Below are 21,381 nucleotides of genomic sequence, written 5' to 3' on the forward strand. Positions count from 1 at the left end.
CTGGCTTCTATACCTAAAGAAAACTAGAACCTTGCCTCTCTACTCCTAATTCAGTGACTTAACTACTATATCACACTGGCTCTGTCAAATACTAAGTACATAAACTTAACAAAGAATAATAAAGAAATTCAGGGATCTGTTTCATCTGGGGGGGGGGGTGTTTCATCTTGACAAAGATTCAACCATTTTTTCACAGCTGTTTGAATGCTGCCAAATATGTGTTGCACTGCATTGCTCCAACTAATAGTGTTTCAGCATAAATCTCGCCAAAACCTTGCATATCCCTAAATATATGAAATAAAATAGTGTAATTGAAATTTCCCCTATTTTTCTCTTTTAAACTATTCATTCTATAAGTTCAAATACAACCTAAGACAAAAATGGATTTTAAAAAAGTCTATCTCCCTGACCACAGAATGAGCCACTATTAGACCGCAAATGTCTGTGATAAGGTGGAAAGAGTGAGTCTATGTTATTCACAGGTAGCAATCACAGCTATTGCAACAGAGAGAAGGGGAAATAAGGCAGGAACAATTTAGAAACAGAATGCAGACTTCTATATAAATAGTCCAGTTCACGAAAATGACTTCTTCTATAAGCATCTGTAGCTGGTGTTTATCTAAAGTGCCCTTTCACTCTGAATTGGTCTTACCAAAGTAGCAAAACCAACTCTTGTCGTCTGCTAGATCAGGGTCTTCAAACTACGGCCGATGGGCCTCGAGAAGGTTGCTTCTGGCCCTCCAGCTCCTCCCATGTGCTGTGCTCAGATCCTTTCCAAGCCACATAGGCAGAGAAAGAAATTCACTATTGTTTGGAAAAGAACGTAGGATTTCCTTGATTTCTCTGACGATGGGGGGGGGGGGGACGAACAGGGGACGGTTGACAGCCAGCTAAAGTTTTGCTGGTCAAAGAAGGGGAAGCATCTTTCCCTTTGAAATTTATGTTGGCTTTGAGCCAGCTGAAAGGTTGTTTCCTTTGCTGGGTATGTGTGTTCCAATGGGTTCCCTTGGATTGTTTCTCCCAACACACACAAAAAGAAAGGCCCATCCAAACTGGCTCAGGGTTGGCTGGCTGAGAAAGCTGGCTGAAGGATCACCTATTGTGTATTACCCTGCCCTCTAGATGAGAATGGCCCCCACTTCCACAACTTTCCAGAAGCCGGTAAAAACCTAGCTTTAATATTAATATTAGCTCCAATATATTAATGTAATATTTTGTGCTATTTGTTACTACTGGGGTTTCTTTTACTATATTGAAATATTTATCAATGAACTCTGAATTGAAGTTTCAACTGAATTCTTCAATTGAAGAGGCAGCCTTCGTAGCCAATGCAATAATAGCAAATATACAATAATATACAATCAAGGAGATTTACAATAGAAGTCCTTTACCCCAGTTAAATATTAGTATCTGCTACCTACAGTCTCCTGTGATTCAGGTCATAGTAACTTGCTTAATTAATAAATATAAATATTGTGAATATTTTACACTGCAAGATAAAAATGCCATTTCTAGTGAAATCTTATATAACATGCTCAACCAGAAGAAACTCCAAATTGAGTTCAGTGTGGCTTCTGGCAGGTCAATAGAGAGAAAATTCTAGCTTAATGATATAGCTTTTGAGAGTTCCTGTGGTCCAGTTTGTAACAAGCCAAAGACATTCTGAATTGACATTTCTTAATTTAGAAATCCCTCAGTTCAATGCAATATAACGCATAGTGTGGAAAGTACACTTTTCTTCCATGACCAAAAGATACCCATCTGCTGATAGCTGGTGAAACTAAAGGCACACAATGCAATATCTGCCGACAAAAAAGATACCCCTTAATTTGAGTAACAAAAAAAAAACTTCTATGCATCTAGCTTTGCTAATATATTCTGAATGAATTTTGGCGAGCTCCAAGGGAGCTAATTATTTGACAGTTTAAATGCCATTCTTCTGAAGAGGTGGTTTTAAACCAGAATATGGAAATGATGGAAGGAATCATCTTTGAAGACTAATTAATGGGACTGCCAGATAAATAGCAAGAAACTCACATATTGCTAAATTTCAGCTCCAATTAGTGTTATATTGTCAGATCCAAGAAAGACACCCAGAGATACTTCTGAGTAGTTTATTGTTGTTTGCCTATAGACAGAAATCGTGCCAGACTAAAGTACTCAACTGTGTAACTATTAGATATACCCTGTAAATGTCTAGGAGGAGAAGATCGCCTTTTCCTTTTCCTATACATAAAAGATTCTAAGCGCTGTTATTTTTTCCGCTGCCTGGGAAAGAGCCCTTCCCTCCTGTGATTCTGGACTACATTCCACCACATATATTTTAGCATATTTTGATATCAGAAAAATATCAATTAAAGTAGCCACTGAGTTACTGCGTCCCATTTGAGCCACCAAGGAACACTGCAACAGGGATTATATGTGGTGCAGGCCTCTATCTACTTGGAGGGATTGTTAGGAGTATCAGCCTGTAATCATCCCTACCAGTGTTCAGCCAAATGGCTTTCAGCCTCAGGCAAGCTATGATAGGGATTCTCCCTGTGCTTACTTCTTGATAAAGGCTTAACTCTCAAATGGCTGAAACAGAAATGATAAACATCTGTACCCAAAATATAGAATACTCCATCAAGAATGTTATGTAAATATCAATAGCAAGGTTGACTTAGCCTTCCATCCTTCCGAGGTTGGTAAAATGAGGACCAAGATTGTTGGGGGCAATATGCTGACTTTGTAAACCGCTTAGCGAGGGCTGTAAAGCACTGTGAAGCAGTATGTAAGTCTAAGCGCTATTGCTACATACTGCACATTCTAAGCCTACAAAATTTATAAACTGTTTGCATTAAGGAAAGACCCACAAAACAAGTTGATTTATGGTTATTGCTTTCTATTAGATTACAGTTGTCTTCTTCTCCTTCTTTTCTTCTGTCCTTCCCAACATTACAGCATTCTCCAGAAAGCTTGGCATAACATATCTGAAGTAAAATAATTTGACCCTGATCAATTTATATTTCAAATAAGAACTCTGAATTGATTTGTTCAATGATCTGCTTGCTTGTTTTCGACTAGGTTACAGCTTATTAATAAAAGCAACAGCCTTTGTTCCCTGAGACAATCTGAGGGGAAGGGGAAAAAAGAATATCTATGAGATGGACAGATTGCATAAATAAAACATGATTTATGCTGAGTAAATTAGTACAGAATCCAATTACCCTTTGCTGAGCCGGGTATGAATTTATATGAATTCATTTTGAACTGCATATATAAATGATGAGGCCTGTGTGAAGAGGCAATGCTTCATGGAGCTGCTCAAGTTAGATCAAAGGAATGATTTGATCTGTGGCAAGATGATCCACCTCAGCAGCACTCATCAAAGAAAGGTACTTTCTTTCAGATGGCTGCTTTTCCAAAACAGCTGGAAGGGGTTGTCTTTGACCTGTGCAGATTGACAAGGGCCTTCCATGAGTACCAAGCACCTCAATCTTTCATAAAGCCAACTCAAAGCCCACTTCGACTGAGGCTTTGAACAGGCCTTCGAGACTGGAAACATCTTCAGTGCCGTAATTATCCTGCTTAACATTTATATTTTATTTGTGCAACAGGCAATCATATGGCAGTAAAAAAAACCTAATCAATTAAAGTTGAACATAACTAGTATTAACTTTGTGTTAAGTCAAAATTTACTCTTATTTTTCTAAAACTAATTGATTATCAGAGGTATTTATTGGTGTAACATATCTTGTCAGTCCACATAACATTGTACAATAAATTGGTATATACCATGATAGATAGCGCTGCTGTTACTATTGAGGTAAGACTCAACCAGTGGTGCTTGTTCTTCAGATTGTTTCATTCTACGGGTCCTTGTGCGACTATCTACATTGGACTGAACCATCATTGGTTCCTGACGCTTCTTCTTCTGCTTCTGTTCTAGCAATGCTCTCTGTAAAGAATACAAAGAGACAAAAAAAATCAGTTCAAATGCCACAGCAGAATGGAAACTGCATTTTTTCCCCTTTTTCTAATACTTGTGTGAAAATAAACACTACTTACAGTATAAAAAGAAAACAATTGAAAGCTAGATATTTCAAATAGAAACAAGAACAGGAAGCACCTCAGAAGTAGGTGTTGCATAGGACTGTACCAGAGGCAGGTTGCTCCCGGTTCGGCCTGGATCAGGTGAACTGGTAGTAGCAGCAGTGGGAGGCTCTGCCTACCCACCCGAACACTTTTGCACATGAGCAGAAATATGACACACGATCAAACTGGTAGTAAAAAAATTGGAAACCCACTGGACTATACTCCATTAACCATTCTCAGTCATCCAGGTCATGGTTTTGCCAAAGGTACTTTTTCTAGGAGGCAACTGGACTTTCTTGTTTTTTCTTTTGTAGACGTTTTGCTTTGGGACAACCATGATCTGGATGACTGAGAATCTCTACAGACTTTTAGCTTTACAATTTGGGATGAACACCCTTTGAATGGTGTGAGAGCAGGAATGGGTTTCCAGAGGAAAAATTGCGGACTATAGGAACCAGTAGCACTACTCAGGTGACCCTGAGGACACAGATAAACCTCCAAGTGCTTCAAAGACCCTCTAAAAGGATGCAAATGACCAGCTGTCTGCAAGGAATATAAATCCTTCCATTCTCCACTATCCTGTCAGAGCTGAAGAAACTTCTTGGATGAGAAGTAAAACATCTCCAAAAAAGAAGACGTTTCTTTTTCAGAAAAGAAAAAAAACAAGGAAGTCCAGTTGCATCCTGAAAAAAGCATCTTTGAGACAACCATGACCTGGATGAGTGAGAATCTCTACAGATTGAGTTTTAAATAAAGTATATTTTCCTTGTGCTAGACAGATTCAGTTACGTAAGCTCTACTTTTCAACATGCAAAAACACAAGCAACATTTTAAAAACTCACCTGTCTGTCAAGCTTTTGTTGTCGCAGGTTGCTGCTCTCGTCATCTAAAACACTGCCAAGATAAATGTTTTACAAAACATAAATTATGAATCTACTCACAGAAGAAATTCTTGCTATTTTTCAATAAACACACACATTTATACCTTCTATTTATAATATCTCATAATAGTCAGTCCCATATACATTTGATTGGACGATTCCTCCCATTCTCCCTAGCCAAGTTCCAGGATAGAAAAGACTGATTTATAACAACTGTGTGTATTGTATATCAGTCTGATTCATGTGATTATCTATCTTCAGCTTGAGGAGCTTTATAAAACAGCTCTCAGCTTCAAAGAGATTTGGATTATGTATCGTCTTAGTTTTTCCCTTCATTTAACAACTCCTCATTATATCACCAGGCTCATCTATATACAAGTCTGACATCACTGCCATACGAGAATATTTCAATACAATGCATAAGCAGAATAGAATAGAGTAGAATAGTTGCAGAACTCCAGATCAGATGATCAACTTCCTTATTAAAAGTGGGAATTAATCATGTAATAGTTAACTACGTAATAGTTCTATACCGTATTCAAATATTTCACAATTTATTGAAAGAGACACTCAGAAACTTGGGATAAACACACTTAAAGAAAAATGTCAGTCGGATCCACAATTCCTAATAATCGGGTGGATTTGATTTAAATCGAGCCAATTTAAATCACGATTTAAACCATGATTTAAATCACTAGTAAAAAGGCTTGATTTAAATCAACTCAATTTAAATCATAATTTTTAAAGAGCAACTATCATCTCTGTCCCGCAGCGGCTCCTCCTTTGACCCGCTGTTGATTCACCCACAGTCCCATTCACTTTAATGGGATGGCTGGTGATGTGGCAGTGACATAGAAAGGTGAAGGACGTGGCAGGCAGCAGAGGAGTGGATGCCCACTAACAGGCGCTGCCATGATGGATCTGAAATGACAGATGCTCCTCAAATGTAAGGACTCATCCCTGCTGGTAGTTAGAATCTTTAATATTATTATTAGCAAACAAAATGAAGTTTTCCTATTTAGCTTGCATAGCTTGGATTCATTGAATGAGTTTACCAAAAATGTAAATATTGTACAATATACAGCTTCAGTTACATAACTAAGCTCTATTTCATGCTGAATAAACTAAATAATTAATGCATCTTAAATAGAAAACTATCTTTAGATAGAATTTTACTCCAAAAGCATTTTATTAAAATAAATTTTACAAAAATAAAAAAAAATCCAGTTTAAATTTAAAAAATCCTATTGAAAATTTAAAAGTCCATTCTTTAATTATTATTTTTTTAAATCGATTTTTATCCACCCTGCTAATAATTGTACCAAACAACCAGGGGTGGGTTCCTGCCAGTTCTAACCTCTTCTATAGAAGAGGTTCCACAAATCTACAGTGTCGTTTAGAACCGGTTCCAGCTCCCTCCCCCCCGCCCATCCACACATAATCAAGATGAAGAGCGAGAGGAGGAATTCTGGGAGTTGAAGTCCACAAGTCTTAAAGCTGTCAAGTTTGAACACTCCTGGGGTTTTTTCCTAAAGGGTTAGGGGTGCAAGGTCTTGTAACTTGACAGCTTTAAGACTTGCGTGCGTCAAATGCCAGTTTCTGAGCCAACATTTTGCTTGCTAAGCAAGAGCGTTGTTAAGTGAGTTTCACCACATTTTACAAATTGGCCACTCCCACCCAGTCACATGGCTGGCAAGCCACTCCCACCCAGTCACATGGCTGGCAAGCCACTCTCACAAAGCAGGCCACACCTACAGAAGAGGTGCTAAAAAAATTGAAACCCGTCACTGCTAACAACATACAGAGGTTAAAACAGCCAGAATAGAAACCTTATGGTAACACATAGTACAGGGGCTGCAAGATGGAACACTACTTCCCAAATATCTCCTCACACACCTGTCTCCAGGATAGAAGCAGAACTATACTACTAGTAGTAGTAGATAGCAGAGCCATTTCTTACTTCTCTCCTCACTCCCCTCCCCCCCAAAAAACCTTCCCAATGTAGTCTAGGAGGAATCAACGGCTAATGACACCAAAAGCTACAGAAATATCAGGAGCACAAACATACCATCTTGACCTCTCACATCGTCCACTAGACCAACTAGTACATTTGTATCTAATGACTTTCTTGAACACCAAATTGAAATAGACCCAGAAAACTATACAGCTGTACTAAGAGCTGATTTACCACCACTCTCAGACCTACCTTCACTGGAAAAGATGAAACTAACTCTGATCTAAAGTTTTTTTAAAAAGTTTTTTTTAAAAAAGAAGAGTTATTTCATCATTTTCTTCAAGGCAGATGTTATCTCTGCCCAATGAAGGGAAAAATGCATGATCAAATATAACACTCTCAGCACAGTCAGTAACAGCCAAGATGGAATTTGATGTCATACATTCATCCAAGCCAACTATTATGATCCAATAGTATAATTTATGCACAAGGTTCATCATATGCAAACTTACAATAACATCACAGTGGGAGTAGATTAACATTGTTGTAATCCCTTTTCCCCATAAAGAGAATTAAAACAATTCGATATACTAAAAATTCAAAACAAATAAAAATAAAACCCTAACAGCAACGAGCTAAAGCACCAAAACACAATTCACCTATACTCCTTCTGCAAAAGAATAGTTTTGATCAAGCAGGAGAAAGATATCTTAGCTAATAAGAGATTTATAATAATACAATAGTAGAGTTGGAAGGGACCTTGGAGGTCTTCTAGTCCAACCCCCTGCCCAGGCAGGAAACCCTATACCGTTCCAGACAAATAGCTATCCAACATCTTCTTAAAGACTTCCAGTGTTGGGGCATTCACAACTTCTGGAGGCAAGCTGTTCCACTGATTAATTGTTCTCACTGTCATTTAGCATGGTTTAATATAATGAGCCAATTTGGTGTAGAGATTAAAGCACCAGACTATAGAAACCAGGAGACCGTGAGCTCTAGTCCTATATTAGGCACAAAGTTGCATTCTAGTCCTATCTTAGGCACATTCATTTCATTTAAAGTTTATATCCTGCAGAAACCACAGTGCTAGAAATGAAGTTAGAATTTGGCCTAAGTATATTTATATTATTTTAATACAGGCACTCCTTGACTTGTTTAGCGACTGTTCAAAGTTATGACAATGTTGAAAAAAGTGGCTTTCAACCAGTTCTCACACTTAAAACCATCGCAGCATCCTCACGGTCATTTGATCATGATCCAGGCATTTGGCAACCAGCTCACACTTACAACAATTGCAGCTTCCTGAAGTCATGTGACCATCTGCGACTTTCTCAACTATCTCTTGACAAGCAAAGTGAGAAAGCCAGTGGGGAAGGTCACACACAGATCATAGCCAACTGTTGTCTTGCTTAACTATTATAGTGATTCATTTAATGACCATGGCAAAAAAGGCCATAACGACCACACCATGTACCAATGAATTTTCCAGTCCCAATTGAGTTGAGGACTACCTTTAGGGCAATCTTTGTAGGAAAGTTCAGTCAGTACATCTGAGCTGGTGATTAATTAATTTATTTCATGTATGGGCTCTCTCATGTAGATCACCCCTGGTTTAATAGCTCATTGACAGGAAGTTTCTTATTTTAATATTCCATGTCTCTTATCCTAAGATAGGACCCATGGCACACCTCTAGAAATTTTCTACAATACTTTTTTGCTTCTTCTGTCAGCATTTGAATGATAGTTATAGCCGGATGTGAGGAAATCTCTCAGCAATGCAACACGACCTAGAAACACTGACTGAATTTAGAACTCCAAGGAATCACCTGTAAGAAACAGGACTTTGGTACAGAAACTGCTACTAAGCATATTTTAATTTTCCTCAACTGAATGAGGAGAAATTGGGTAATTATTTCCCATTCCTTTTTCAGAACTGAGTACTATACAAAGAAACAAACATAACCTTGCAGGTGATTCAAATTCCCAGGTGAAGAACAAGATCGATGCCACATTTTAAACTGGAACATCACTGCATCATTGCTTTATTAGGATCTAGAAACTGCCCACTTGGGTCAAGATACAGCAGTAATGATGTCTAGCAAAATTCTTTTTTTTTTTAATAAACAAGTTTTTATTGGTTTTTACAAATTTTTTCAAGGAAAAGGGGTTAAAAAAGGTATAGAAAATTTTGACAGCTACATCATGCGGGGGAAAGCAGTCCCCCCAAATCTCACAACTTTTACAAAGAAAAATAGAAAAACATCAACATTTGAATAAACATTGGCAGTTTTGAGTTTTACACTAAGTCATCAGTATATTCAATCATTTTTTGTATCACTTCCATAAAGTTACATTATAACAACAATTGCAATAATGTTTCAAATCACTTTTGTGACCTGAGATGTTGCATCCTCCCCCCCCCCCCGGTCTGCTGGCAGAGCCTCGGCCCCTCCCTCCTTCATTTCTTGTGTACTATCCCGTTTCGTCTAGGAGGGCATTATGTTTTTTAGTGAAAGCCTCCGCCTCCACAACTGTGTTAATTCTAATTCTGCTGCCCTCCCAGAAAATCAACATACCTTCTGGCAATAACCACCTGAACCAGACTCCTTTATTATATAATTTCTTTACTAAAGAGGAATATTTCTTCCTATTATCTCTTACTTTCTTTGGAATCTGTTTAAGAATGGTTATTTCTTTGTCTTTATATTTTAGTGGTCCCACCCTTTGAGCTCCTAGAACCTCATCTCTTGTAGTCTTTCTAAGAAATTTAACATGGACTTCCCTTGGAACATTGTGTGTTCTAGCGTATGCTGAGTTGATCCTGTAAATCAGGTCAATATCCCACCACAGCTGCTGTTTATCTCTTTTAATGTATTCTGCTAAAATTGTAGTCATAATCTCCTTAAGATCTTCATTCTCGGTTTCTGGCAAGTTTTGAAATCTAAGGAAAAAAGACATCCTTTCAAATTCCATCTTTATCATATGATTTTCGAATTCTATATTCCCCCTCTGGATTGTCTTAACCTCCTCCCTCATCCCAACCGCGCCCTCCTACAGTACATCTATTCTCTGTTTGTTTTGTGTGGTTTGTTGTTGTGTTTCTCTGAGCTGATTATTTAGATCTGTGAGTTGTTTTTTCAATTCGTCCTGTCCCTTTAAAAGAGATTGAAGCATTTGGTGAACAGACAAATCCTTTGAGCTCTCTTCAGGCGCTTTAGGTTGTAGAAATGACACCAATGGTGTCTGTTGGGTAATCGGGCTGGACGTGGAAGATGTTGGGGCCGAAGAAGCCTTACCAGGCGGTAGTTTTTTAGGACCCATCATGAAACTCAGAGACAGTTATGCGTCTGTGCAAGGAAATGGCATCTGTGGAGAAGCACAGCAGGGAGAGATCACAAGGAAGACAAACCCAGAAGAGAGTGTTGATCTTCCAATGCAGCTCCAGGTAAAATAGTTAAATCAAAATATTCCAAATCCAAGGGAAATGCGTAATAGGAGAGGCTCCTGGAGGTCTCTGGGGTGGAAACTAGTTCAGAGCCAGAAAATCTTCCAAAAGAGGAATCTCATTCATAGAGGCAAAGAAGAAGGAGGAAGTTGGCCATCTTGGCTCAGCCTTCACAGGAGGTCAGAAAACAACAAGTCCAAAGTTTCCATAAATAGTTTAAAGAAGGATCAGTTCAACCATCCTTTCTCTCGCAATTGTTGTAAAAAGTCATTCTCCCATTGCTTAGGGGAAGTGAAAGTAAGTTTTTAGCTCTCTCTCTCTCCTATGAGAGGGAGAGATTTTACAAGTGCCGCTTTTCTGAGGGGGGTGGAAATCCCCCCCCTCCAATCTTAACTCTTCCAGAGATTGAATCAAAGTTTTAACAAGACTGCAGTTCATCAATTGAGTAGATTAGTAAAAGACTTGGGGAGACTTCCCACCTCACCGCACTTCAGCTGTAGCCTTCAAATCGTTTCCTTCCAGGCTCCGCTCGGCGAAGACGTGCGGCGACATGCAGCGCTGCGGTGCACCCCCCACGCTTCCCGGCTCCTGGGGTGAAGCTGAAGACCCCGCCATGGCCGCCGCCAATCCAGGGGGCCCTAGCAAGCTGCCCTATGGCAGGGCGCCCCTCCAAGGCACCCTGTGCTCCCAAAGGGAGCCCACCGAAAAGACGAGCAGTGAATGAAACTGTTCATAAATGAAATCTAACTTCCCGTGTTTTTAAAATGTGATACAACATCATTCTTATTATTTCCAGGCATAATCACATACTGAATTCCATTAAAGGGAAGGGGAATAATTTTTGATAAAACAGTTCTAAGTGAAGAAATGTCAATTGAGGATACAATAATTGTTTTCATTTTCTTTTCCCCAATGCCAGTGGAATAATAAAATTCTAATAGATGCAAATTATGCATGATCTTTAGTGCATACTAAAGAGAAACCTTTTGAAAAAGGTGGTACTTTCTATTAGTAATTTCCTATAGTCAACACATTATTTGATTCAGACGTCATAGTAACTTTGGTAGCGATCGCTACCATGTTTTACCATCTCTGGAATGACCAGAGACAGGCAGCCAAGCAGAAAGATACATTCCTGAAGGGTTAAAATGATGATGATGATGATGATGATGATGATGATGATGATGATGATGAACAAGAGGGGGAGGGGGACGAATCCAAACAAATATTTGACTCCCAACAAATTCCACCAGGAAATCTTGGTGAGAGAAAACAAACATAGCCCCAATAGAAGAGCTATTCTGACTTGAAGAAGAAAAAATGGAAGTACATGAAAAATCAATGAGGTAATAATGAAATTGTGGAGGCCGCCGTACAGTGGCTGATGCTCAACATGCATCCATTAATGCAGAGTGGGACGTGGCGTAATCAACAGTTAAAGGTGAGCAGAGAATGGCTGAATGGAAGCTAATTCCACCATCAGGCTCTTTAAAAACACATACCCACTCGGCACACTATCCGGAGAGATATTTAGAGGAGGTTAAAGATACAAATTAAAGCCCAGGAGAACGATAACTTCCTGATTACCACTGTTCTTAAATCAGTCTTTCATTCCACAACACTTTTATTTACTGCCCATCTCCTTTGCAGAGGAATGTTTGGGGAAGATTTGTACAGTCTTCAACGTATAACAGTTCATTTAGTGATGGTTCAAAGTTACAATGGCACTGAAAAAAGTGACCAATGACCATTTCTCACACTTACAATCATTGCAGCGTTCCCAGGGTCAAAATTCAGATGCTTGGCAACTGACTCATATTTATGGCCATTGCTGTGTCCTGCGCTTTCCTTTTCCAATATATTCCTTTTATATCTATACATTTTAAATGGAAATTTCTCATTAAAACCTTCCCCGTGGGCAAGAATTTACTGCTGTACAACTGTAACTTTTATTTTATATCTGGCTCAAAGTGTATTAAATTCTGCATTTCTGGGGTTTGGGCAAGAAGATTGAAAGCACCTTCCTTTCTCTTTTTCCTAGAGCTAGGTTGAAGGGAAAGGCTTGTAGAAGAAGTATGGGAGAGGTCCTTGAAAGGGCGGCTAAACTTTCTTGCTCTCTAGCTAGAAAGATGAGGGTGTGTCAAGAGGTCCAGCCTGATTGATATCTTAATTATTTTTTCACTGGAACTTTTAAGATAAGGTGTCTGCCAATGAAGTTTGAATTACTAATTCTCTTAGATCATAACATACAATATATTCACTGAATTTTACTCAAGGGAATATAGTTTGGGAAGGCTCAAATGATCTCATCTTTTATTTGGAACTCTTCTGCTTTTCCCCAATAATTCCTTCAACTTTGTTTTACCATAGAAAATCCATTAAGCAGAGGGAGGGAAATGAAATGACATCGTGACAGGTTGCCTTTGGAGTGGGAGGAGGAGAGAATGTTTCTTCCAAACTAGCCCTTCCTAGCCTTTTGGAGAATAATGCTGTATGGGTTCCAGATCTATGGAGGTCTTAAACCATGATGGTGCAGGATAGCAGGTGTTGAAAAATATTTACCGTATTTTTCGGAGTATAAGACGCACCAAGGTTTTGAAGAGGCAAATTTTTTAAAAGTAGGTAGGTAGATCGAGGGAGAGAGAGGGAGGGGGGGAGAGAAGTACAGTAGGGAGGGATGGAGGAAGAGAGAGTAGGTAGGTATGTAGATAAAGGACAGAGAGAGAGAGAGGGGTAGGTAGATGTTTCCAGGTGTATTTATCCATGTGCTGGAGAAGGAAATTGCTGACAACCTGTGACTTTGTTTCTGCTGGCACAGCACTTGATCAATGTAATTCTCATCAATCACTCTAACTAAAAAGCTTTCCAAAAGGGAAAAAAAGAGTTTTTGCACTTTGCAAATGGTCCCCAAATGGCCCATTTTCCACAAAAACAGGCCCGGTTTTTTTTCAAATAAAAGGCAAGAATAGCCGGGGGGGGGGGGGGCTTGCAGAGTGTTTCGGGGGGGGCAAAAAAGAGCAAAAACGGCCAGTTTTTTGCAAAAACAGGCTGTTTTTTGTCAAAGAAATTGCATGCATAGCCTTATGGAGGCTTATAGAGTGCTGCTGGGGGCTGGGGGTACAAAAAACAACCCATTTTCTGCTCATTTCTGCCCTCCCCAGCCCCCAGGAGCTGTCTGAAAGCTTCCATAAGGGTATGCACGGCCATTTTGGTGAAGGGGCGGAGCTTCGGGAGGCAAAAAAATGCTGTATTCAATGTATAAGATGCACCCTGATTTTCAGCCTCTTTTTTGAGGAAAAAAGGTGTGTCTTATACTCCAAAAAATACGATAATAATTTGGGCAATCCCCCAGATATCAGTTGCAGATATCCTTTAAAATACTGCAGAACACAATGGACTAAAAAAACAACAACCCAACTCCAATGAGCTAAATCCTCATTGAACCCCCATAAAAGTGAATTAACCATTTCAATGCAGGTACCATATTACTGCATTACCCTTGCAAAGCTATCATTATCACTCTACCATAACAAAGATAAATTCTACAAAGATCAATGTGCTTCCTTTTTTTCCCCAAATGTTCTTAGTAAACTTTATTTCTGGGGCAACCCGAAATACTTGAAGAAAATCAGAAAGGGGGAAAGTCCCCCCACCCACTCCAGGCTGTTTTCTTTTATCTCTCTGAGTCTCACTCTTATTCATTTTTTTCATTGTACTTGGGAGTTTAGTATTTAAAAATTTAAACATGGAAAATTGAAAAGTAGCCATCAAACAGTTCAAGGATAAGCCATAAAAATCAAAATTCTAAACAAACAATACAAATAAAACAACAACACAGACATTTCTTTATAAATAGAAAATACAGAATGAGCCTTAATCTCTGTACCCATCTAACTGCTGTGAAGCTTCTCAGGAAATACAATTATCAACAGAAAAATATGTTGCATCTCCAACGGCTCTTCAAGTCCTGAACTATATATTTGGCCAGAAGCATCAATTTAAATAACATTACATTAGAAACAGAAAGTTTCAGTTAAAATACACTGGGTTCCTTCTTGTAGACTTCATAAATTCTGTAGCATTTGGACACAAAGCAGAAATGTTTGGCATTAGATGGGAGGAGGAGTGAAAACTTGTCATCTATTGAATTGCCATGATTGTGCTTCTATTTTAGAGCCTAAAGCCTTTCATTGTTCGTACAAAGCAGAGAATGACAACATCAATGACTATTGCACTACTGCTGCACATCTCAAATTATATATATTTTCTAAAAGAAAACTGGCAAGGGCCTTTGAGACTATCATTTGTTTTTTCCAGGAAAACACAAAGACTGAATAAGTATGTTAGCTAATCTGAAATGTTTTAACCTATCAGAGTTGAACAGATATAGTGTAAGAACCAGATATATGCTACAATGCATTTCTTAAATGATAGTTTTTGATTTCATTTAACTTTAAGTCTACTTTTAGAACCCATGAAATGTGTTCAAGAGATACATTTTTTTCTATTTGGTATTAGTATATTACAATAAACAATAAACCACATACATTTTATTCTAACAAAGTCTGCTAGTCTGCTGAGTTGGAGTAAGCAGATTTTATATATAATGTGTATTTATTTATTGTAATCCCAATACTTAAGGCGCTTTTCAAAAGTGATTCAGAGATTTATTGTCAAATTCTACAGGCTCCTTCCTGCACACGAGAAAATGTTTATTTCAGCTAGTCATTTTATGCTAATTTTCAGGGCAGGAAATTAGTTTCTAAGAATCTGTCTGCATTTCCAAAAATTCAATTACAGAATTGTATATGAATATGTAATAGGATTACCTCCGCCTGCTCTCTGATTGCCTTCTGGATGACCCTGGGAAGGAGAGGTGGGGGGGAAGCATACAGCAGCCCGACCGGCCACCTGGAGCGAAGGGTGTTGACCCCCTCCATGCCCCGAGCTGGGAACCGAGAGAAGAACCGCGGCAGTTGAACGTTGAATGGAGTGGCGAACAGGTCCACCACCGGTCTCCCAAACCCTGGCAGATCCTCTGGAAGAGCTCCTTGAACAGATTCTACTCTCCGTTGTCTACCATCTCCCGGCTCAGCCAGTCCACCTGATGGTTGTCGACAATGGTGATGTGTTCCGCTCGGATGGAGCGTAGGTGTTTCTCCACCCAATATCCCAGAGACATCGCCTCGGTGTGCAACGCTCTGGATTGTGTGCTCCCCTGTCGATTGATGTGCGCCTTTGCTGCAACATTGTCTATTAAGACGAGGACGTGGTGACCTTCTACTGAGGTTTCGAACCATCGTAGGGCAAGGAGGACTGCCCGGAACTCCAGCCAATTTATGTTGTGTTGAAGGTCCCACCGGCCTTGTGCCAGCTGGGAGCCTAGGGTTGCGCCCCCAACCGAACAGACTGGCCTCCGTTGTCAATATGAGACAATCTTGTTCCCTGAATTTGCAGCCCTTGAGCAATACCGGGGACATCCACCACTTGAGAGACATCAGCACCTGTGGCGTCGCGTTGCTGGAATCGGCCCTCTGATATGGCAGCAGCCTCCATTGGAATGTCCTGGCATGTAGTCGCACCCACAGAACCACTTCGATGCATGAGATGGACTTTCCCAGCAAGCTGGAAAGAAGGGCTACGGGGACACAACAATCCTTCCAGATCTGGTTAATTAACTTCAACAATCCGGGGAGAGAAAAACTTGACCCAACCAGGAATCAATGACCGCCCCCAGGTGGAGGATTCGAGTGGCTGGAGAGGGAGTACTCTTCTCAAAGTTAATTGAGAACCCCAAGCTCTGGAGGGTGTCAATGGCCTGCTGGAGATCTGACCTCATCTGGGCAGGAGACGCCCCCTGAACGAGGATGTCATCCAGGTAAGAAAAGAGCCTGATGGGAATCTCCCTCAGGTGGGCAGCCGCTACCACTAGCACCTTGGTACAGGTTCTGGGGGCCTAAGCCAACCCAAACGGGAGCGTCTGTACTGGAAGTGAGCCCCTAGGTAGGAGAAGCATAGAGAACGCCTATGCTCGCGGAAAATGGGGATGTGCACGTAGACTTCAGTGAGGTCGACGGATGCCATATAGTCCCCATCCCGAATCTCTGCCAGGATGGACTTGAGAGAGGCCATTTTAAAACGTCTGTATACCAAGAATTGGTTCAGGCGTTTTAGGTCTAAAATGGCTCTCCATCCCCCCAATAATTTTGGCACTAGGAAAAGGATAGAGTAGAACCCCTTGCCCCTTTGGTCACCAGGGACCGCCTCTATGGCCGCAATGTCGAGCAAGTGCTGGATGGCCTTTCGCATCTGCTGACGCTTATCAACGTTCCTGGCTGGGGGCAACACCCAGAAACAATTGGGGGGAGAGGAAAGGAACTCCAGACGGAGACCATAGGTCACTGTACCGAGGACCCAGGCATCTGTGGAAATCTCCGCCCAGGAGTCTGCGAACAGAGCCAGGCGGCCGCCAATGGGTGAGGTCGAAGGAGACCTACTTGCCCCAGTGGAAGGGATGACCCTCCCCCCAAAAGGGCTGTTTGTTCTGGGGCTGGAAGTGGGATCTGTCCCGATTGAATCCCCTGTCGGGTAGCTTATCCGACCTGCTCTGGTAAGTTTCCTGCTCCTGTGGTCGCTGTGCCGACCTGCGGTAGTAGGGCGTGGTCCTCTGCTCCGCCTTCTTGGTTGATGACGGTAGCACCTTTTTCTTGTTCTTGTCCACCAGGATTGGATCAAGGGAAGCTCCAAAATGGGAGCCCCCCCCCCTATAGGCTGCTGAGGCCAGCTGCCACTTTGCCTTGTTGTCTGTCTGCCATCCCCAGAGCCACAGGAGGCGACGAGACGCAACGGACGATGCCATAGCCCTGGAAGAATTCATAGCATTTAAGGTTGCGTCAGCCGAAAACTGAGCAACTGCCACTAATTTGTTTAGGTCCTGGTGCAGGCAGACGTCGTCCGGTAGAATGCACGCCTGGATCTGCTCCATCCAAAGGATGGCCGTACGACAGAAGAACGACGCAGACGACAACGCCTTAATGGCCCAAGCAGACGACTGGAAGGTCTTCCTGAGGATCATCTCCGCCTTCCTGTCCTCTGCCTTCAGGTTGTCTGCCACATTCTTGGGTACCAGCGAGGCTGGGGCAGCCAAGGCCACCACAGGCGGATCCAGAGGGCACTGCAATGCTTGGGAGAAATCTGGTTCGATGTTATAGAACCATCTGTCATTACTGCCTGGAGTAGGGAAAACCTCGGGTGTCTCCCACTGCCTCCTAACTACTTCCAGGAATAAATCGGGAGCCGGGATCTCCTCCTTAACAGGTTTTAGCTCGGAGTAGACTGGGTCTTGGGGTTTCTTCACCGGCTCCCTTCTTTTGTCACCTCGCCTCCCCCCAGGTGTGCCATGGCACGCACTTTGCGTAGGAGGGACTAGAATAGGGTAGGAGGGAACAACCCCGTGAAAGTGGGCGGGTCATGCTCCAGATCCTCCTCATCCTCAGAGAGATCTGGGTCTCGCTGTGCCTTGTCCCCCAAGACTGACCCCTTGTTCGCCAGGGAAGCAGACCCAGGAGGGAAGACCGACAGGGTCGGGCCCCGTGGCTGGGATGATGAAGAACTGGGAACATGACCTCGCCCTGAGGTACCTGAGGCAATGGCTGTTTCAATGAGATTCTGGAGGCCAACAGGCAGATCCTCCATATCTAAGGAATCCCAGCTGGGTCCCACTGGCACCTGACCATGGCTGGGGATAGGTGCCAGGGAAGGCCTGGATGGGTCTCTACCTCCCTGCTGTGTCTCTTGAGAGAGAAACTCAGCCTGATTGTCTACCTGGTCAAGATCCTCCATGGAAAGGGGGGGATGGGCAGCCCCCCCCCCACTGCACTCCCTCAAGGAATCTGGTGACCAGGGGGGGAGAGAGGCCTGCCTAGAAAGATCCCCTAAGGGTGACCTGGACCTGGAGGAGGAGGGACTGATCCTACCCTGCAGGGCCCTCAACCTCTCTGCCCTGGAAAAGGTTCTCACTAAAGCGCTGTGCTTCCTAGGTTCGTCTCTTTGGCTGGCAATGGAAAGGCGAGTGTCAGCCGAGGCTTTAAGCCTCCTGGAGGAAGCAGTGGGATGCTGACTGGAGGAAGTTCCCTCCCCAGGGGACATTGGGTGGGGGAAGGGAATCTATCTGCCATCACACAGGTACTTATGACCACTCCTCATGCTTCCTGTGATTCGCTCCTCACCTCCACCTCCGCTGCCAGAAGGATAGAGGTCCTCACTCCTTTTGCCGCACGCTACAATCTTTTAAACGCCGCAAGGGCGTGTTTCGGGGTTGCCACGGCTTCTTGGGAAGTCTGCCATGCGCCTTCTCAGCCGCTTTTGCTGCTTCTGGGGCCTCTGCAGCACTCACGCTCTTCTATGCCCTCTTTTAATCCTGCAGCAGCGAGGCATGCTCTGTTCTAGGGCTTCTGGCGCTGTCAGGCTGGAAACCAGAGCCCCTTAGCCCCACCGGCACCGATCTGCCCTCTCAAGGCTCCACGTGGTCGCCGGCCAAAATGGCCACCGGAACAGCGACCCAGCCACCGGAGCCTCCAAGCCTTGAGATTTAAACCCTCAGGTAGCTGGAAAACTGCAGCTATCGGCAGGGATTTACTGGGAGGTGAAGATAGGGTCTCCTTGTGAGATAGGAAGCAAGCTGAGTAGAGGATGGTCCAGAAAAGGTAATCAGATCAGGAGTCAATAAATTTCAACCTCTCTTTGGCCAGACTGGATTGAAACTGGAGTCAGAGGAGAGGAGCCCAGAGGCGTGGCTTCAGCTTCAACCCAGTCTCGAGGCCAATTGGCTGTGATAATACCATCACTGGACCATCCTGCAAACCCACTCTGGAAAAAAGAAACTTTGAAATTAATTCAGGGACACTGAAATTCTGATTTTTTTCTTTTGAAGATGACATCTTAAAACTCTAAATGATATATGTGCATTATTAAAAAAAATCCTTCCCCATCTTTCCATAACTGTTATTTTAAGAATCTTTTTTTGGAATTGAACCACTCTCCTTATTCAGACATGGAATAAAATCTCTCCAAAGATGCTCCAAAACGCTAATAACTGAAATTATGCAATAAAAGATAGCCAAAAAACAGCAGCAGCCGCAACAAGATGCTATGTGTCTGAACCATGAACAGTGACTTAATTTTTTAAATGCCTCAATGATATATGGCGATGATGAAATATGTTAGGGAAGTGTGTGTGTGTGTGTGGATTGTTTCAGAATAAAAGCAAAATGATGACGATAATGATGATTGTCACATTGTTATGTCAAAATAAGTGATGAAATTACCATGAAGGTTTGGTTAAGTAATATACATATGTGGTTAACTGATTACAGTGTTTGGTGTGCTCTTTGATCAGGAAGAGTTTCTGCTGTACATTATTTTCAAAGCTATCCTTCCACTTTGAGATGTCACTCCTTTCTTCAACATGCTTTCCTTGGAAGCCATGTTATAATACTTTATGCAGGCTGCCTAATTGGGAAGGGTAACAAGACATAACTTGGGGGCATTCTGTACCAGTTCACTTCAATTAGCTGTGATAACAATAGCACTAGTAATAGCACATATACTGCTTCGTAGTGCTTTACACTGCAGCCCTCTCTAAGCGGTTTTATAGAGTCAGCATATTCCCCCAACAATCCGGGTCCACATTTTACCGACCTCGGAAGGATGAAAGGCTGAGTGAGACTCAAGCTGCCAAACTGTGGCAGTCGGCTTGCAGCAGAATTAATCTGCAATACTGCATTCTAACTACTGCCCAACCATGGCTCTTTTCATACTAGGAGCTTCGTTTATATAGAAATTCACAGGTGCTGCTGAGACTATTTTCCCCGAGAAGAGCCAAGCATCAGGAGGAAGATGGACTGCAGCTTGAATTACATCTGACAATGAAATTGATCAGGCTGATGCCTCTGCCAAACATTGCAGAGAAAAAGTTAAATATAGATTTATACATTTTCTAAGAAACTACCACTAGGCATGTTATGCCTTTGCAAATTCAATGAAATGACTAAAGAACAGTTGATTAACCAAGGTTTTTTTAAAAAAAAAATGAACTACAGAAGGAAGTTTGTATTAGATTCCCCCAATATGATTCAGATATTCTGTTTTGACAGTCCCACTCAATCTACAACAAAATCACATTATGCAACAATAGCATGGCATTGAGCTCAGAGAGGTTGACTGACCCAAAATAATCCAGAGAGCCCTTCGACCAAGTGAGGACCTGAAAATGAATCCCATCAATCTATATCCAATATCTTAATCATTAGGCTAAACTTTACAACTTTGTTCCCAAAGCAGCGTGGAGGATCAACAATGTGTGCCAACTCCAAGTACAGATACAATTGAAAACATCAGTGCACAGTATAAAAATATATAGTACAACAAATTTGAATATGCTTCAAGCAATTACAGCAAACAGTCTTACCAAACAAATTAATAATAAAGGACTTAAAATAACTCAAGGAACCCCAGATGATAATTTCCATGTTCCAACTGTGTTTATGAAAACTGTACTAAGGGTGGCTTCTCAACATCAACTATGTTGAATGTTTTTGTGACAATAATAGTTCAACATAAATATCTAAAGTCTTTAATGTTCACAGTCCAGAGAAACCAATAGGATTTTGAGAAAACAATGGGGACTTATAGTACAATGTTATATGTGTACTTAACAGTAAACATTGTTCAATTAAGTAAAGTGTACTTTCATATATAGGACAGAAGCACTAAGCAACTGATTTCTACACAATATTGCTTTATTTCATCAAGGAATATAAAAGCCTGATTTATTTCTGTTACATTTAGTGAGGAGAAAATATCCAATCTTCAGTTGCTAAACTTATTTCTACTGATATTAAGAACATTGATTTGAATAATATTTACTGCTGCACAAACGTGTTATGATCAGATCCTGGGTCATATTTCTAAGCCTACTATTGAAAACTGCCAAGAGGTAATAGAGAAAATGAAAGACTTCTAAG

General features: G+C 41.5%; 1 protein-coding gene across 3 annotated transcripts in view; it reads right to left on the reverse strand.

Annotated features, from left to right (window-relative positions):
* TUB (TUB bipartite transcription factor) overlaps positions 1–21,381 on the reverse strand; it is a 73,349-nt gene that overhangs the window by 38,762 nt on the left and 13,206 nt on the right. For all 3 annotated transcript variants that reach the window (XM_081938322.1, XM_081938321.1, XM_081938320.1), the window contains exons 2-3: positions 4,920–4,971; positions 3,778–3,940 (exon numbers count right to left, since the gene is read on the reverse strand). In XM_081938322.1, the coding sequence (XP_081794448.1) occupies positions 3,778–3,940; positions 4,920–4,971 (215 nt within the window). The remainder of the gene's footprint in view (positions 1–3,777; positions 3,941–4,919; positions 4,972–21,381) is intronic.

This window comes from Natrix helvetica, assembly GCF_964273705.1.
Source record: "Natrix helvetica genome assembly, chromosome: 1".
Classification (NCBI taxonomy): domain Eukaryota; kingdom Metazoa; phylum Chordata; class Lepidosauria; order Squamata; family Natricidae; genus Natrix; species Natrix helvetica.